Raw genomic sequence first — 18,146 nt, 5'->3', positions numbered from 1 at the left:
AAGTCCATCCATTCACTGCCTCAGAATGACTTCATTACTCACTTCCTCAGTCTCTGTTGTCGCTGTCAGTGTCATCTTAACGTGCAGCAGCTCTGTTAGCTTCTTTGACAGCCAGGTCGATCGCCTTTAACTTGAAAGCTACATCATATGCATTTCTCCGTGTGTTTTCCATGATGAGGGTGCGTGCATGAAGCGCAAAATGACTGATATTAAGATCCGACGTGACGAAGTCAAATGTTTTTGCGGCAGAAGCTCATTGTCCCCCATAAAAATTCCATGCATTAGCCGCACCGGAGTAGAAGCCGCAGTGCTCGAAGTGTGAGAAAAAAGTAGCGGCTTATAGTCCGGAATTTACGGTATTTAAAAAAGTACAATTAGCCTATCTGACTGACTCTTATCAATGATAAATCCTAACTCTATGTTTCAGAGAGCAGGAAAAGTGTGTTTTAAGCTGGAGACAATCTTTTACTCTTAAAATCAATATCATGTGGGGCTGAAACAAGTTCTCAAATAAATCAAGCAATTAGATGTGGCTTCGTCTAAATCCGGACTACTAATGATCTCTCTGTCAACAGGCACCCAACATTTTAATATATTCATTGTCTTAAATGTTCTGTTATTAATTTCAGCAGACTATGCCTCTGCTCCCTCCCCCCTGAACTGCTACCTTATCGTGGATTTGAGTACCAGAATAACCTGAGGAGCTATGCTGTCGGGGGCTTCATGCCCCCAGCAGGGTCTCCCAAGGCAAACAGGTCATAGGTGATGGGTCAGACTAAAAGCAGTTCAAAGAAACCCTGCGACAACAACAGCAATAAGGACTGTGACACTGCCCGGAATGGTGCAGCCGGGGCCCCACCCTGGAGCCAGGCCTGGGGTTTGGGCCCGTAGGTGAGCGCCTGGTGGCCGGGCCTTTGCCCCTGGGACGCGGCCGTGCCCAGCCTGAATGGATGACACGGGCCTGTCCTCCTGTGGACCCACCATCCACAGAGGAAACTCTAGGGATTGGGTCCAGTGTGGATCAGGCAGCAGTCGACAGTGGGGGCTGTGGCGTCCTGATCCCTGGATTCGTCCTGGCCGTGGAACACTGGACCAGCTCTACACTCCCCAGCGGGTGCTTGAGGGTTCATGGGAGTTCGCCCAACCAGTCCACATGTGCTTTGTGGATCTGGAGAACGCATTCAGCCGTGTCCTGTGGGGGGTGGTCCAAGAGTATGGGGTTCGGGGCCCTTTGCTAAGGGCGGTCCGGCCTCTGTATGACCAGAGCAGGAGCCTGGTTCGCTTGTCGACGGGACGTTCGACTTCTAGCAGGGCTGCCCTTTGTCACCGGTTCTGTTCATAACTTTTATGGACAGAATTTTTAGGTGAAGCCAGGGGCCAGAGGGGGTCCGGTTTGGGGACCACAGGATCTCGTCTCTGCTTTTTGTGGATGATGTGGTCCTGATTTCCTGTAGCCGCCCCTTTCTGACTCTGACTAGAAATTCTCCCACTGTCACAATTTCACAAATGCCACAGCTTTTTTTCAAGCCTTGGTCAACAATATCCTCAGAGACAGTTTGTGCTCATTTATCTAGATGACATGCAGATCCTTTCCAAGAAGAAAGAGGAAGCCAGATTTCAAGAAACAGTGTGTAGTCGAGTAGAAGGCCTCAGATGTAGGGGTGGGAGCCGTTCTTTGATGACTGTTGGCCATTAAATTGGCCTTAAAAAATGGCACCATTATAACCAGCAAAAACCATCCCATCAAACCCTTGCTGGCATCCTACAACTCTTGCCAATACTGCATCACAAGTCCCATCCTGACGGTGGTAGATCAGATCAGGAAGACGGTCAAATTTTGCCATGGTCCAAACTGCCGTCTGCCAAGAAAACAGCTGAACTGGTCATTACCCATGTCTTCAGAGTCCAGTTCACTCTCTACACAGCTCACTGATTGATCTTTTAAGACATCATGAATACAAAGTTGGGTAAAACATAAATCGTTTATAATCACTGTTTTCTTTGTTTTAATTGTCTGCACAAGGTGATGACTTCAAGAAACCCTATAAAATAACAATGATTGTTGTTTGTTAACAAAGATATTTAATTTTATATCTGCAGATCATGATGAAAGTTATTTTTGAAGATTTATTCAGACCAGCTGAAAACACAAACTCGTTCTCATCACCAGTGTATTCATTAACACCTTCTGACTGTATCCTCACTGTAGTTTCAACATGAACACAAACATGCTAATGAGAGCCGTGTCGTCATCCCAGAGGGAGCATGTTAATAACAATGACAATGCTTTGAACCACAGGTGAGTTCTAGTTGAAAGGTGTGAATGAATTTAACATCAACACATGATGCAACAAACCCCCTCACCACACAGGAGCCTTCACTACAGACCAAAATACCACTAAACTTTTTATCACTAACCTAAAACAAACAGACAAACTCTGAAAAGCTCAGAAACATCAGTACAGTTGAAATATTCCTCTCTGCCTCTCTATAACATGATCATGTATGATACCATACCGTAAATACATTAAAGTCAGTTCATCATGGTGACACACGAGATGTTCAACAAAATAAAAACCATGTTAGGACAAAAATTAAGCTTGACATGCCGGAAATTCACCAGGAGGTCATTTTTAAAGCAAATGTAAAAAAGGGCTTGAAAAGTCTTGCCAGACCAAGAGGCCTAATGCCACCCTATTCAAGGCTTAGGTGGTCCAGAAGTCCAACAAAAACACCAATGTGATCTTTAAACCAAGCTTGATGTAAACGTACTGATAAATAAAGATGGGGAGCTGTCTCCAAAGCAGGAATTAATTGAACTTTTTTCTTTGTTTTAGGAATTTTCTGTAACCTCTCCACTATTTCCTAAGCTATTTTTAAGGACACAGAAGATCTCACGGGTTTCCTTTGCAGCATTGACCAGTTCTTGCAGGTTTGAAATCATAAGTCTCAAGGACCTAACACACCAAGCAGATGGTAAATAACTGGTGGTGATGAAGGCCGCCTGTGGCGTAAGGGTTGCAGGGCTAGGGTTAGGGTTGCACTTCAACACGGTGCAAAGAGTACAGCTGAAGGCCACCATGAATGTTCTGCGTTACGCGTGAGAGGAAATAACTCTCAATGCCACCAGACGACGGTAGTCTGCTGTTTTAATACGAGAACACCATTTTCACACCGCTGTCTGTCACCACTCGTATTATAGGTAGCCTAATAATCGAGGTAATATCTGATAAAAAGTTTAAAATGCCGCTGACGTTATCAGTCCTTAGTCTTTTAGTGGAAAAAGAAAAGAAGAGAGGGAGGTGACCTCAACCAATCAGTAATTCCTCTCATGACCCGCACCAACGCTGACCAACTCGGATGAGTCAAACAAGATTCACAAAGATTCAGATGGGGTCCAACTGGTAGTTACGTGGCCAGACACAAAAACTAAGGTGACGACCTCCGTGGTGTGTCAGGGCCTTAACAGTCAACCTGTAGAAGCAGAAGTGATGCATTTGGAAGAGGTGTGCTTTGATACGGTCCAGTTTCTTCTGCTCGAGCACATGCATGGGTACTCAACGTGGCCATGAAGTATGATTGATCCCTGTCCCCACTATCAAGAAGTCCCAGTGTGTTCCGGCTGTATCCGACCAAAGAGACAATAAGTCAATAAAGTTGGCGTCATGTTCGCTGTGTTTTTCTCCGGTGGGTTGGCCTACCTAAACTTGAGCATGCCTCATGATCATGTAAAGCCATGCACGCATTATATGGTAACCATGCTCAGGCCCGGTTAGTGCTGGAGCAGTGTGAGTGCCAGTGGGGGTCATGGTGGGGGTTTGGCACAATATGGAAAGACAAAGCCTAGTGTGAGTGCACCTTCATGTTACTCCAAAACCCCTTTGTGTGCTTAGTTTGTTTCTTTGTCCAAAGATTCTGTAGATCTGATGGTTCATGGGAGTCGCAACTAGAACGTCAGGGAACCAAGCACCAAAAGTATGTTTATCTTTGGTTTAGTGAGAGTTAATTTTAAAGTGAGAGTTTAAGATGGAAATAAGGTTGAGATTAGATGATCAGTGTGGACAAAGAGTGGAATATGGAACGAGAAGGTCTGAAATGTAAAATGCAGGGTATTACTCATGAGTTACTTTTTTACTTGAAGCCAAAGAAGAGAGGCTCAACATTTGCATCAACATTCACTGTACCCAGCTTTGGCTTCAGCTCTGGAATGAATCCAGTCTTCATATCATCACTTGTCTCCATGACTCTTCTAAAAAAAATCATCTAGAACCTCCTCGCCAGACATGTGTTTCAAGGTCCTGGTCAAAATGTAGAACGGACAAGAGAATGAAGGTTTTGCCGTTGCCATCTCTCAATGAGCCTGCCAACAGCTTTATCAACCATGTTGGGATTCTGAAGTTTGTTTCCAGGTGACAAGGTGATGTCAAATATGAAATATGAAACAATGCGTTCATGTGACATCAGGACGATTGTGTTTTTGTTTCTAGACTCTGGGTTATTGGTTTTTTTCCATCAGCTCAGAGCGATAATAAAATGTCAGGAAGGCTGCAGCTAAAATCGTCCTGGTAGGTTCACAAACTAAAGTAATTTGAATAGTTCTGAGGATGTAGCATTACAGATAACTAATGGGAGAGCCTTCCAGACAGTGAGGGCTGCCATAATGAAGGCTGAACCCCAGAATATCTGCAGGGCACTTCATGGGTCTGTGGGGGCCCGAGGCAAACATTCATTAAGGGCCTCTTCCAACCAGCATCTACAATTATTTTCCAGCAATAATGCATGCAACATTTAACAGGACATTAAGAGTGACTGCTGTCAGATGGTGCCCCATTAAGGAGGCTTCCTACTTCCTTTGCAAAATGTGCACATTTTTTAAGGCAATGCTTTGGTTTAAAGTTCATCAGTTATTGGGGGGTCCTATTGGCCTGGGGCCCCAAGCTGCTGCCTGCCTTGACAGTTGATAAGCAGCGCCTCTGGGAAGAGTGTAGGAGGGCGAACCAGTGTCCGATAACATTAAACTGTGTTAAAGTTCGGACCTTTTACAGTTCACTTTAAGATTTACAGTTCAGAGTAAAGTTTTCTGTTAAAGTTTCACATTAAACTTCGATATTGCATCATGTACCAGTGGAATTAGACGGTAGGAGGGAGGGGGGAATAATCAAGGGGGAGGTGAGGAAGAGGAGGAGAGATCAGAAGAAAGGACGACACTGACTACAGCTGCCCATTGGTCGAGAGCTGACCGGATGAAGAGGATGACGAGGGAGTTGCCATCAGAGATAAGTGAGCTGTGATCATTCTGGCACTCAGAGAGCTGACTGAGCTCAGCAGGTTCAGGTCACCACCTCCCCTCAGTGCTGGATGATGGACGACCAGCAGGGAGCCGAGCTCTGCTACCCTCAGCTCCTCAACTTGTCTTGCAGGGTTATTATGCGCCCTCGCACTGAGGCCGTCCTCCTGTATGCTTTGCTTTCATTCATTGTTGTTCTCACTGTTGTTCTTAACCTGCTTGTCATCATCTCCATCTCTCACTTCAGACAGCTTCACACCCCCACCAACCTGCTCCTGCTCTCCCTGGCTATCTCAGACCTCCTCGTTGGGCTGCTGGTGATCCCGATTGAAATGGTGCGGTTCATAGAAACCTGCTGGCTGCTGGGAGATCTCATGTGTGCTTTTTCTGACATCATAACCTTCATTCTTACCTCAGCCTCTGTGGGGAACATGGTGCTCATATCAATCGATCGCTATGTAGCTATTTGTTATCCTCTGCAGTATTCCAACCAAATTACTCGCAGCAGAGTGGGGCTGTGTGTGTGTCTGTGCTGGGCCTGCTCAATCCTTTACAATGGGCTGATCTTAAAGGAACATCTGAGGAAGCCTGACAGATATAACTCTTGCTTTGGGGAGTGTGTGGAGGTGATTAACTATGTATTAGTAACACTGGACCTCGTGTTCACCTTTATTGGCCCCTGTATGGTCATCATTGTTCTGTACATGAGAGTGTTTATCGTAGCAGTGTCTCAGGCTCGTGCCATGCAGACTCATGTTACAGTGGCTGCAGTGGGCAAGGGTCGAATCACTGCAAAGAAATCAGAGAGAAAGGCAGCCAGGACTCTGGGCATAGTCATACTGGTGTTTTTGCTAACTTTCTGTCCATATTACATTGTCTATCTTGCAGGAGAAGAAACAGAAAACAGTGCATCATCGCAGGCAACTGTGTCTTTGCTGCTCTACATTAACTCTTGTTTGAACCCTCTCATATACGCTTTGTTCTATCCGTGGTTTAGAAAAGCGATCAGGTTCATCGTCTCACTAAAGATCCTGGAGCAGTCCTCGTCTCTGGTTAATATACTTTAAAGATATGATGTATATAACCTGTTCAGTCTGAGCATAACAAAACTCAAACATCTGTCAGCTATGCAAAGTGATCAGTGCACATGCAGAATGTTTTATGTCACATGTTTGATGTCACTAAAACAAAGAGAAAGACGGCTTGCACACTGCAGAGCTCCAGAAATGTTTCCACCACGGTGTCAGAAAAGCAGGTTCTGCTCAGAACGTCACCCAGGTGAAATATGTTTCAGGAAGATTGGAGCCCTGCAGAGTGTCTCTTTGTTTCAGTGACTTTTTTTACTCCTCTCTGCAGCTGTCCTTTATGTTTGGATGTGTGATTTCTGGGTTGTTGTCAATATGTTTGATATCACACTGTGCATTTGTGCCTTTCTTTATTCCCTCTTCCCTCTTCTCTCTCTAAGCAGTGTGATGATTTAAAGATTAGGGATTCAGCGTGAAGTAAAGAGGTGCAACATTTTGTTTCACAATTCTTGATTATTGACTCATTGAAAGTAATTTTATCAGCAATAAATGTGAATATAAATGTTGTTTCCCTCGTTCTAAATGTGATAATGTTCCCTGTTTCTTCTCTCACATTACAGAAAACTCAATGTTCCACTTAAAGACAGACGATCAATAAAGATGATTCTTTGTAACCTGAAAGTTGATTCTTTTGTGTTTTTTATCATCAATATCAAACTGTTATTAAGATTAAACAACATAAGGATCAAGAGTGTCATGAAATCACAGCCGTCAGAAAAGGCCGATCAGTCGACACACCCACCTAATGCCACAAAAAGTTTCTGAAATAAATTATTTTTAGAACACGTTATACAAATTTATACACAGCATGCTTTACATGAAAAAAGTAAAGACAATAAAAACTATCATTACAAAATAAAGAAATAGATTAAAACATATGAAATCCAAAACAAACGTACGTTTAAAGGACCCTGAACCATCACATGCAACACACACGCACACACACACACACACACAAACACACACACCTGACTTAAAGGGGTCTATCAGTCTGCACTAACCACGTGTGGACTTGTCTTTCTAGTCATTTCAAAAATACAATAAATTAATACCACATTTACTTATGCTGTGTTTAACCACAATATTACTTCAAATGTTATTCGTCTTTAAACAAGTTGCCAAGAGGGAACTTGCAGGATTAAGAGATGTCTATAAATCTCAGAGGGGACTCCTACATATTGTTTAAACAGTGAAGTTAATTCAAAATAAAATAATATTTATCATCCACACACACAGAGGTGGCAGAGAGGAACTTAAAGTCTCTGCAGACCTCAGGTCAGCGGGCAGTTTGTTCTACAGAACGTCACCATGGTTACTAAATGCACCTTCACAACGCTGTGTGAGCAGAGCTCTTCTTCAGATGCTTTATTGTTCTATTCTGGCTGCTCTCTTTTTAAGTGCCCTAACCTTCACCAGCCTTCATTCAAAGTTGCAGCCCTTATTCATCACAGCAATCTAATGCAGCAGGTTGTTTGATGCATTTGTGAATCTTTAACATGAAGAGACTCAACCTTTTAGATTTTCTCTGATCATGGGTTTTTTTTTTTTTTTTTAATTGAACTGACTTTAACGGTTATTGACAATCAACAGAGACTCCAGTGTTGTTTGTGATTTGAGCTCTGATTAACCCGTACATGTACTCACATTTACTGATGCACTGACTGTTTGGCACTTTTTTAATTCTGTTGTATGGGTTACAATGAGAAAAAATAATTATTCTATTTTACATACTGCTCATACTCAGAACCTTACATTATGGCCCATCATAAAAAGTGTCAAATCTTGGACTACGTATCTATTTAAAAAAGTACAATTAGCCTATCTGACTGACTCTTATAAATAATAAATCCTAACTCTATGTTTCAGAGAGCAGGAAAAGTGTGTTTTAAGCTGGAGACAATCTTTTACTCATAAAATCAATATCATGTGGGGCTGAAACAAGTTCTCAAATAAATCGCGTAATCAGATGTGGCTTCGTCTAAATCCGGACTACTAATGATCTCTCTGTCAACAGGCACCCAACATTTTAATATATTCATTGTCTTAAATGTTCCCTGAACTACCACCTTATCGTGGTGGGGGAGTTTGAGTACCCGAATAACCAGAGGAGCTATGTTGTCGGGGGCTTCATGCCCCCAGCAGGGTCTTCCAAGGCAAACGGGTCATAGGTGATGGGTCAGACTAAAAGCAGTTCAAAGAAACCCTGTGACAACAACAGCAATAAGGACTGTGACACTGCCCGGAATGGCGCAGCCGGGGCCCCACCCTGGAGCCAGGCCTGGGGTTGGGGCCCGTAGGTGAGCGCCTGGGCCGTTTCCCCTGGGGCTTGGCCGGGCCCAGCTCGAATAGATGACACGGGCCTGTCCTCCTGTGGACCACAGAGGAAACTCTAGGGGTTGGGTGCAGTGAGGATCAGGCAGCAGTCGACAGTGGGGGCTGCCGCATCCCCCGATTCCTCCTGGCCGTGGAACACTGGACCAGCTCTACACTCCCCAGTGGGTGCTTGAGGGTTCATGGGAGTTTGCCCAACCAGTCCACATGTGCTTTGTGGATCTGGAGAAGGCATTCAACCGTGTCCCCTATGGTGTCCTGTGGGGGTTGGTCCAAGAGTATAGGGTTCGGGGCCCTTTGCTAAGGGCGGTCCGGCCTCTGAATGACCAGAGCAGGAGCCTGGTTTGCTTGCCGGTGGGACGTTGGACTTCTCGCAGGGCTGCCCTTTGTCACCGGTTCTGTTCATAACTTTTATGGACAGAATTTCTAGGTGCAGCCAGGGGCAAGAGGGGGTCCGGTTCGGGGACCACAGGATCTCGTCTCTGCTTTTTGTGGATGATGTGGTCCTGTGAGGCGGTTGGGATGAGGATCAGCACCTCTAAATCTGAGGCCATGGTTGTCGACCAGAAAAAGATGGCCTGCCCTCTCCGGTTGGTGGTGAGTCCTTGCCCCAGGTTGAGGAGTTTAAGTATCTTAGGGTGTTGTTCACAAGTGAGGGGAGGACGGAGCGCGAGATCGACAGATGGATCGGTGCAGCGTCGGTGCAACATCTGTTTTTTTTTTTTTAAAGGTCTATTTTTGGGCTTTTCAGCCATTAATGGACAGGATGGTGGATAGAGTCGGAAAGTGGGGAGAGAGAGAGAGTGGGGAGAGACATGTGGTAAAGTTGCCATCGGATGCGAACCCGAGTTGCCCGCACGAGGACTGTAGCCTCGATACATGGGAGCACGCACAAATGTGATTCCTCCATAGGGTGGCTGGTCGCACCCTTAGAGATAGGGTGAGGAGCTCGGTCACCAGGAGCTCAGAGTAGAGCCACGACTCCTCCACATTGAGAGGAGTCAGCTGAGGGGGCTTGGGCATCTGGTCCGGATGCCCTCTGGATGCCTCCCTGGGGAGGTGTTCTGGGCATGTCCCTCCGGGAGGAGGCCTCGGGCTAGACCTAGGACATGCTGGAGAGACTATTTCTCTCAGCTGGCCTGGGAACGCCTCGGGGTCAAACCAGAAGAGTTGGAGGAGGTGTCTGGGGTGACGGAAGTCTCTGCTTATACTGCTGTCCTGCGACCTGGGCCCAGATAAGCGGCAGAAAATGGATGGATGGATGTCTCTTCTCTGACCATGTGTTTATACCAAGATAACGCAGATGCTATTGCTTACAAACTCTCATGTCGCATATTTTCTCATGATTGTATAATGACTGTATAATGTCAAGGAAAGATTTATGAATAAACTGAACAGAATAGGATGGAATTGTTGTTAGATATGTTTTAAAAGACCGGACAAATGAGCTAACTAAATGGCCTGAAATGTTGTTCCCATATATATTTACAACCTGGTTGAATCACCCAGACTTATTGGCAAATAAGTCAGACGTGATTATCTCAGCAGAAGCAGTCACTCTGGAATAGCGTGGAGAAAAGATTGTAATCCTTAAGAAGTTATCTGACTTCTATCTGATAAAAGGTGACTCCCTGTCATGCATTTGTTGCCCCCTCTGTCCTCCTGTTTCTGTACAAAGTAATGTGCTTAGAAGCCTGTCAGTTCAACAAGCAGGGCCGAATCCAGACTTTTTAGACTTTGGTGGTCCCGCCCAGGCCCTGACTTATGCAGGGAAGGCATGAAGGTTTTGTGCAAACAACAAAATGTTTATTATTTTTTACCCTACTTAGAAAATGCTGTTGACATGAAACAAATAAACACAAAAAAGTTTCTCGGTCACAATTCTGCTCCATGGAGTTCAACTGTGATCCTTTCTGCTTACTGGTCACACCCTACTCACCAATGAATGAATCAATCTTTATTTCTGTTGTGCAATTTATGAATGTTTGAATGAGGACATACTGACTCTCGGGATAACACAGTCCGGTGGTGGCTGAAGGTCAGCTGGTGGTTGGGACGGCACAGTCCCATCGTGGCGCCTGGGGGTCGGCCAGTAGTTAGGGTAAGCCAAATCTGATGGTTTTGGCTAGGTGTCCTGGTCAGTCAAGCCTTCAAGCAACTCTGTAAACCTGGGCACGCAGCTGCAGATCATTTGTAATCAAACATCCACTTAATCCTCTCCCATCCACCAGTTTGTTGTGAGATTGTTCTTTGCTTTCAAGTAAGTCTTTCCCTGACTCATCCTTGCACTTATTTCCTGTAGCCGCCCCTTTCTGACTCTGACTAGAAATTCTCCCACTGTCACAATTTCACAAATACCACAGCTTTTTTTCAAGCCCTGGTCAACGAAATCCTCAGACACAGTTTGTGCTCATCTATCGAGATGACATTCAGATCCTTTCCAAGAAGAAACAGGAAGCCAGATTTCAAGAGACAGTGTGTAGTCGAGTAGAAGGCCTCAGATGCTGGGGTGGGAGCCGTTCTTTGATGACTGTTGGCCATTAAAATGGCCCTTACATAATGGTACCATTGGAACCAACAAAAACCATCCCATCAAACCCTTGCTGGCATCCTACAACTCTTGCCAATACTGCATCACAAGTCCCATCCTGACGGTGGTAGATCAGATCAGGAAGATGGTCAAATTTTGCCATAGTCCAAACTGCCGTCTGCCAAGGAAACAGCTGAACTGGTCATTACCCATGTCTTCAGAGTCCAGTTCACTCTCCACACAACTCACTGATTGATCTTTTAAGACATCATGAATACAAAGTTGGGTAAAACGTAAATCTTTTATAATCACTGTTTTCTTTGACCACATTTGTAAGAAGGAAAACACCTGTTCAAACAAACCGGTTTAATTGTCTGCACAAGGCGATGACTTCAACAAACCCTATAAAATCACAATGATTGTTGTTTGTTAACAAAGATATTTAATTTTATATCTGCAGATCATGAAAGTTATTTTTGAAGAATTATTCAGACCAGCTGAAAACACAAACTCGTCCTCACCACCAGTGTATTCATTAACACCTTCTGACTGTATCCTCACTGTAGTTTCAACATGAACACAAACATGCTAATGAGAGCCGTGTCGTCATCCCAGAGGGAGCATGTTAATAACAATGATAATACTTTGAACCACAGGTGAGTTCTAGTTGAAAGGCATGAATGAATACACTTTAACATCAACACATGATGCAACAATCCCCCTCCCCACACAGGAACCTTCACTACAGACATGATCGAAAAATCACTAAACTTTTTATCACTAACCTAAAACAAACAGACAAACTCTGAAAAGCTCAGAAACATCAGTACAGTTGAAATATTCCTCTCTGCCTCTCTATAAATGATCATGTATGATACCATACCGTATATACATTAAAGTCAGTTCATCATGGTGACACACGAGATGTTCAACAAAATACAAAAACATTTGAGTAGAAAAATGAAGCTTGACATTCATTGACATTCGAAATTCACCAGGTCATTTTTAAAGCAAATATAAAAAAGGGCTTGAAAAGTCTTGCCAGACCAAGAGGCCTAATGCCATCCTATTCAAGGCTTAGGTGGTCCAGAAGTCCAACAAAAACACCAAGTTGATCTTTAAACCAAGCTTGATGTAAACTTACTGATAGATAAAGATGGGGAGCTGTCTCCAAAGCAGGAATTAATTCAACTTTTTTCCTTGTTTTAGGAATTTTCTGTAACCTCTCCACTATTTCCTAAGCTATTTTCAAGGACACAGAAGATCTCACGGGTTTGTTTTGCAGCATTGACCAGTCCTTGCAGGTTTGAAATCATAAGTCTCAAGGCCCTAACACACCAAGCAGATTGTAAATAACTGGTGGTGATGAAGGCCGCCTGTGGCGTCGCCACACGTTGCCTTTCATCTTGGCTAAAAAGTTGCACTTCAACACGGTGCAAAGAGTACAGCTGAAGGCCACCATGAATGTTCTGCGTTACGCGTGAGAGGAAATAACTCTCAATGCCACCAGACGACGGTAGTCTGCTGTTTTAATACGAGAACACCATTTTCACACCGCTGTCTGTCACCACTCGTATTATAGGTAGCCTAATAATCGAGGTAATGTCTGATAAAAAGTTGAAAATGCCACTGACGTAATCAGTCCTTAGACTTTTAGTGGAAAAAGAAAAGAAGAGAGGGAGGTGACCTCAGCCAATCAGTAATTCCTCTCATGACCCGCACCAACGCTGACCAACTCAGATGAGTCAGACAAGATTCACAAAGATTCAGGTGAGGTCCAACTGGTAGTTACGTAGCCAGACACAAAAACTAAGGTGACGACCTCCGTGGTGTGTCAGGGCCTTATCAGTCAACCTGTAGAAGCAGAAGTGATGCATTTGGAAGAGGTGTGCTTTGATACGGTCCAGTTTCTTCTGCTCGAGCACATGCATGGGTACTCAACGTGGCCATGAAGTATGATTGATCCCTGTCCCCACTATCAAGAAGTCCCAGTGTGTTCTGGCTGTATCCGACCAAAGAGACAATAAGTCAATAAAGTTGGCGTCATGTTCTCTGTGTTTTTGTCCGGTGGATTGGCCTACCTAAACTTAAGCATGCACCATGATCATGTAAAGCCATGCACGCATTATATGGTAACCATGCTCAGGCCCGGTTAATGCTGGAGCAGTGTGAGTGCCAGTGGGGGTCATGGTGGGGGTTTGGCACAATATGTAAAGACAAAGCCTAGTGTGAGTGCACCTTCATGTTACTCCAAAACCCCTTTGTGTGCTTAGTTTGTTTCTTTGTCCAAAGATTCTGTAGATCTGATGGTTTGTGGGAGTCGCAACTAGAACGTCAGGGAACCAAGCACCAAAAGTATGTTTATCTTTGGTTTAGTGAGAGTTAATTTTAAAGTGAGAGTTTAAAATGGAAATAAGGTTGAGATTAGATGATCAGTGTGGACAAAGAGTGGAATATGGAACGAGAAGGTCTGAAATGTAAAATGCAGGGTATTACTCATGAGTTACTTTTTTACTTGAAGCCAAAGAAGTGAGGCTCAACATTTGCATCAACATTCACTGTACCCAGCTTTGGCTTCAGCTCTGGAATGAATCCAGTCTTCATATCATCACTTGTCTCCATGACTCTTCTAAAAAAAATCATCTAGAACCTCCTCGCCAGACATGTGTTTCAAGGTCCTGGTCAAAATGTAGAACGGACAAGAGAATGACGGTTTTGCCATTGCCATCTCTCAATGAGCCTGCCAACAGCTTAATCAACCATGTTGGGATTCTGAAGTTTGTTTCCAGGTGACAAGGTGATGTCAAATATGAAATATGAAACAATGCGTTCATGTGACATCAGGACGATTGTGTTTTTGTTTCTAGACTCTGGGCTATTGGTTTTTTTTCCATCAGCTCAGAGCGATAAAAAAATGTCAGGAAGGCTGCAGCTAAAATCGTCCTGGTAGGTTCACAAACTAAAGTAATTTGAATAGTTCTGAGGATGTAGCATTACAGATAACTACTGGAAGAGCCTTCCAGACGGTGAGGGCTGCCATAACGAAGGCTGAGCCCCAGAATATCTGCAGGGCGCTTCATGGGTCTGTGGGGGCCCGAGGCAAACATTCCTTAAGGGCCTCTTCCAACCAGCATCTACAATTATTTTCCAGCAATAATGCATGCAACATTTAACAGGACATTAAGAGTGACTGCTGTCAGATGGTGCCCCATTAAGGAGGCTTCCTACTTGCAAAATGTGCACATTTTTTAAGGCAATGCTTTGGTTTAAAGTTCATCAGTTATTGGGGGGTCCTATTGGCCTGGGGCCCCAAGCTGCTGCCTGCCTTGACAGTTGATAAGCAGCGCCTCTGGGAAGAGTGTAGGAGGGCGAACCAGTGTCCGATAACATTAAACTGTGTTAAAGTTCGGACCTTTTACAGTTCACTTTAAGATTTACAGTTCAGAGTAAAGTTTTCTGTTAAAGTTTCACATTAAACTTCGATATTGCATCATGTACCAGTGGAATTAGACGGTAGGAGGGAGGGGGGAATAATCAAGGGAGAGGTGAGGAAGAGGAGGAGAGATCAGAAGAAAGGACGACACTGACTACAGCTGCCCATTGGTCGAGAGCTGACCGGATGAAGAGGATGACGAGGGAGTTGCCATCAGAGATAAGTGAGCTGTGATCATTCTGGCACTCAGAGAGCTGACTGAGCTCAGCAGGTTCAGGTCACCACCTCCCCTCAGTGCTGGATGATGGAAGACCAGCAGGGAGCCGAGCTCTGCTACCCTCAGCTCCTCAACTTGTCTTGCAGGGTTATTATGCGCCCTCGCACTGAGGCCGTCCTCCTGTATGCTTTGCTGTCCTCTATCATTGTTCTCACTGTGTTTCTTAACCTGCTTGTCATCATCTCCATCTCTCACTTCAGACAGCTTCACACCCCCACCAACCTGCTTCTGCTCTCCCTGGCTATCTCAGACCTCCTTGTTGGGCTGCTGGTGATGCCGGTAATAATGGTAAGGGTCATAGAAACTTGCTGGCTGCTGGGAGATCTCATGTGTGCTTTTTCTGACATTGTAGCCTTCATTCTTACCTCAACCTCTGTGGGGAACATGGTGCTCATATCAATCGATCGCTATGTAGCTATTTGTTATCCTCTGCAGTATTCCAACCAAATCACTCGCAGCAGAGTGGAGCTGTGTGTGTGTCTGTGCTGGGCCTGCTCAATCCTTTACAACGGGCTGATCTTAAAGGAACATCTGAAGCAGGCTGACAGATATAACTCTTGCTTTGGGGAGTGTGTGGAGGTGATTAACTATGTATTAGTAACACTGGATCTTGTGTTCACCTTCATTGCCCCCTGTATGGTCATCATTGTTCTGTACATGAGAGTGTTTATCGTTGCAGTGTCTCAGGCTCGTGCCATGCAGACTCATATTACAGATGCTGCAGTGGGCAAGGGTCGAATCACTGCAAAGAAATCAGAGAGAAAGGCAGCCAGGACTCTGGGCATAGTCATACTGGTGTTTTTGATCTCTTTCTGTCCATATTACATTTCCTATCTTACAGGAGATGAAACAGCAAGCAGTGCATCGGTGTGGATCAGCATTGTATCTTGGCTGCTCTACATTAACTCTTGTTTGAACCCTCTCATATACGCTTTGTTCTATCCGTGGTTTAGAAAAGCGATCAGGTTCATCGTCTCACTAAAGATCCTGGAGCAGTCCTCGTCTCTGGTTAATATACTTTAAAGACATGATGTATATAACCTGTTCAGTCTGAGCATAACAAAACTCAAACATCTGTCAGCTATGCAAAGTGATCAGTGCACATGCAGAATGTTTTATGTCACATGTTTGATGTCACTAAAACAAAGAGAAAGACGGCTTGCACACTGCAGAGCTCCAGAAATGTTTCCACCACGGTGTCAGAAAAGCAGGTTCTGCTCAGAACGTCACCCAGGTGAAATATGTTTCAGGAAGATTGGAGCCCTGCAGAGTGTCTCTTTGTTTCAGTGACTTTTTTTGCTCCTCTCTGCAGCTGTCCTTTATGTTTGGATGTGTGATTTCTGGATTGTTGTCAATATGTTTGATATCACACTGTGCATTTGTGCCTTTCTTTATTCCCTCTTCCCTCTTCTCTCTCTAAGCAGTGTGATGATTTAAAGAATACGTACTCGGCATGAAGTGAAGCGCTTCAACATATTGTACAAATGAAATTCTCGATTATTGAAAGTAATTTTAACAGCAGTAATGTGAATATAAATGTTGTTTCAGTCGTTCTAAATGTGATAATGTTCCCTGTTTTTTCTCTCACATTACAGAAAACTCAATGTTCCAGTTAAAGACACGATAAATAAAGCTGATTCTTTGTAACCTGAAAGTTGATTCTTTTGCTTTTTTTGGTGTTTTTTATCATCAATATCAAACTGTTATAAGGTTTTACAACAAAAGGATCAAGAGTGCCATGAAATCACAGCCGTCAGAAAAGGCCGATCAGTCGACACACCCACCTAATGCCACAAAAAGTTTCTAAAGTAAATTATTTTTATAACACGTTACACAAATTTATACACAGCATGCTTTACATGAAAAAAGTAAAGACAATAAAAACTATCATTACAAAATAAAGAAATAGATTAAAACATGAAATCCAAAACAAACGTACGTTTAAAGGACCCTGAACCATCACATGCAACACACACACACACCTGACTGAAAGGGTTCTATCAGTCTGCACTAACAAAGTGAGGACTTGTCTTTCTGTTCTTTTTAAAAAAACAAGAAATTAATACCACATTTACTTATGCTGTGTTTAACCACAATATGACTTCAAATTTTATTTGTTTTTAAATAAGTTGCCAAGAGGGAACTTGCAGGATTAAGAGATGTCTATAAATCTCAGAGGGGACTCCTACAGATTGTTTTAAACGGTGAATTAAGATAAAATAAAATAATACTTATCATCCACACACACAGAGGTGGCAGAGAGGAAGTTAAAGTCTCTGCAGACCTCGGGTCAGCGCGCTGTTTGTTCGACGCTGTGAGCAGAGCTCTTTTCCCATATTACTTATTACTGTACATTGACAAGGAAAGATTTATAAATAAACTGAAGTGATTAGGATGGTTGCCCCCTCTGTCCTCCTTTTTATGTACAAAATAACATGTGATTAGAAGCCTGTCAGTTCAACAAGCAGGACTGAATCCAGACTTTTTAGACTGAGGTGGCCCAGCCCAGGCCCTGACTTATGCAGGGGTGGCATGAAGATTTTGTGCAAAAAACAAAATATTTATTATTTATTTTTTATTACTTATTTACCCTAGTTAAAAAAATGTATTGACACAAAAACAAAAAACACGTACTAATGTATTACTTTTAATGAAATAAAATGTGTTCACTGATCTGTCATAATTCTGCGCTATGGATTTCAGCTTTTTGTATTACCTCAACTCTGACATGTTGACCCCCAACAAGAGGATACCGTAAGGGTCAGGTGCAATGTGGATCGGGCGGCAGTCGACAGCGGGGACCTCAGCGACCCGATCCCCGGACACATCTTCTCGCTGTTGAGACATGCAATGTCACCTCAGTGGGGGGGAAGGAACCTGAGCTTTTGCTGGCAGTCGAGAGGCTAGATGTAGTGGGGCTCACCTCCATGCACGGCTTGGGCTCCGCAACCAAGCTCCTCAGAAGGGCTGGACTCTCAATGCAAAGCAGAGCAGAGGTTTGTGTGGGCCTGCTTATAGCCCCACAGCTCAGCCGCCGTGTGTTGGAATTCACCACGGTGAACAAGAGGGTTTGGGTTTGGTTTGGTACGCCTTTGGGTAGGGGAAAGGTCTCTGACTGTTGTAAAAGTAAGTAAGTAAGTAAAATTTATTTATATAGCACTTTTCGCAGGCAGGGGCCACAAAGTGCTTCACAAACAGGGTTT

General features: G+C 44.0%; 2 protein-coding genes across 2 annotated transcripts; both read left to right on the top strand.

The window, feature by feature from the left end:
- The first annotated feature begins 5,078 nt into the window (after window positions 1–5,078).
- On the top strand, window positions 5,079–6,499 carry LOC306819661 (trace amine-associated receptor 13c-like). The gene has a single exon (XM_079337086.1). The coding sequence runs from the start codon at window positions 5,359–5,361 to the stop codon at window positions 6,352–6,354; it is 996 nt and encodes a 331-aa protein (XP_079193212.1). The 5' UTR covers window positions 5,079–5,358; the 3' UTR covers window positions 6,355–6,499.
- An 8,471-nt stretch (window positions 6,500–14,970) lies between these two features.
- On the top strand, window positions 14,971–15,966 carry LOC306820369 (trace amine-associated receptor 13c-like; the record flags this gene model as incomplete). The annotated part of the gene is made up of 1 exon (XM_079338189.1): window positions 14,971–15,966. One exon carries the CDS (start codon window positions 14,971–14,973, stop codon window positions 15,964–15,966), a length of 996 nt encoding a protein of 331 aa, XP_079194315.1.
- Window positions 15,967–18,146: the final 2,180 nt, after the last annotated feature.

Source organism: Symphodus melops, assembly GCF_947650265.1.
Source record: "Symphodus melops genome assembly, chromosome: 2".
NCBI classification, from domain to species: domain Eukaryota; kingdom Metazoa; phylum Chordata; class Actinopteri; order Labriformes; family Labridae; genus Symphodus; species Symphodus melops.
The sequence above is the reverse complement of the archived record's forward strand: the minus strand, read 5'-3'. Positions and strand labels throughout refer to the sequence as shown.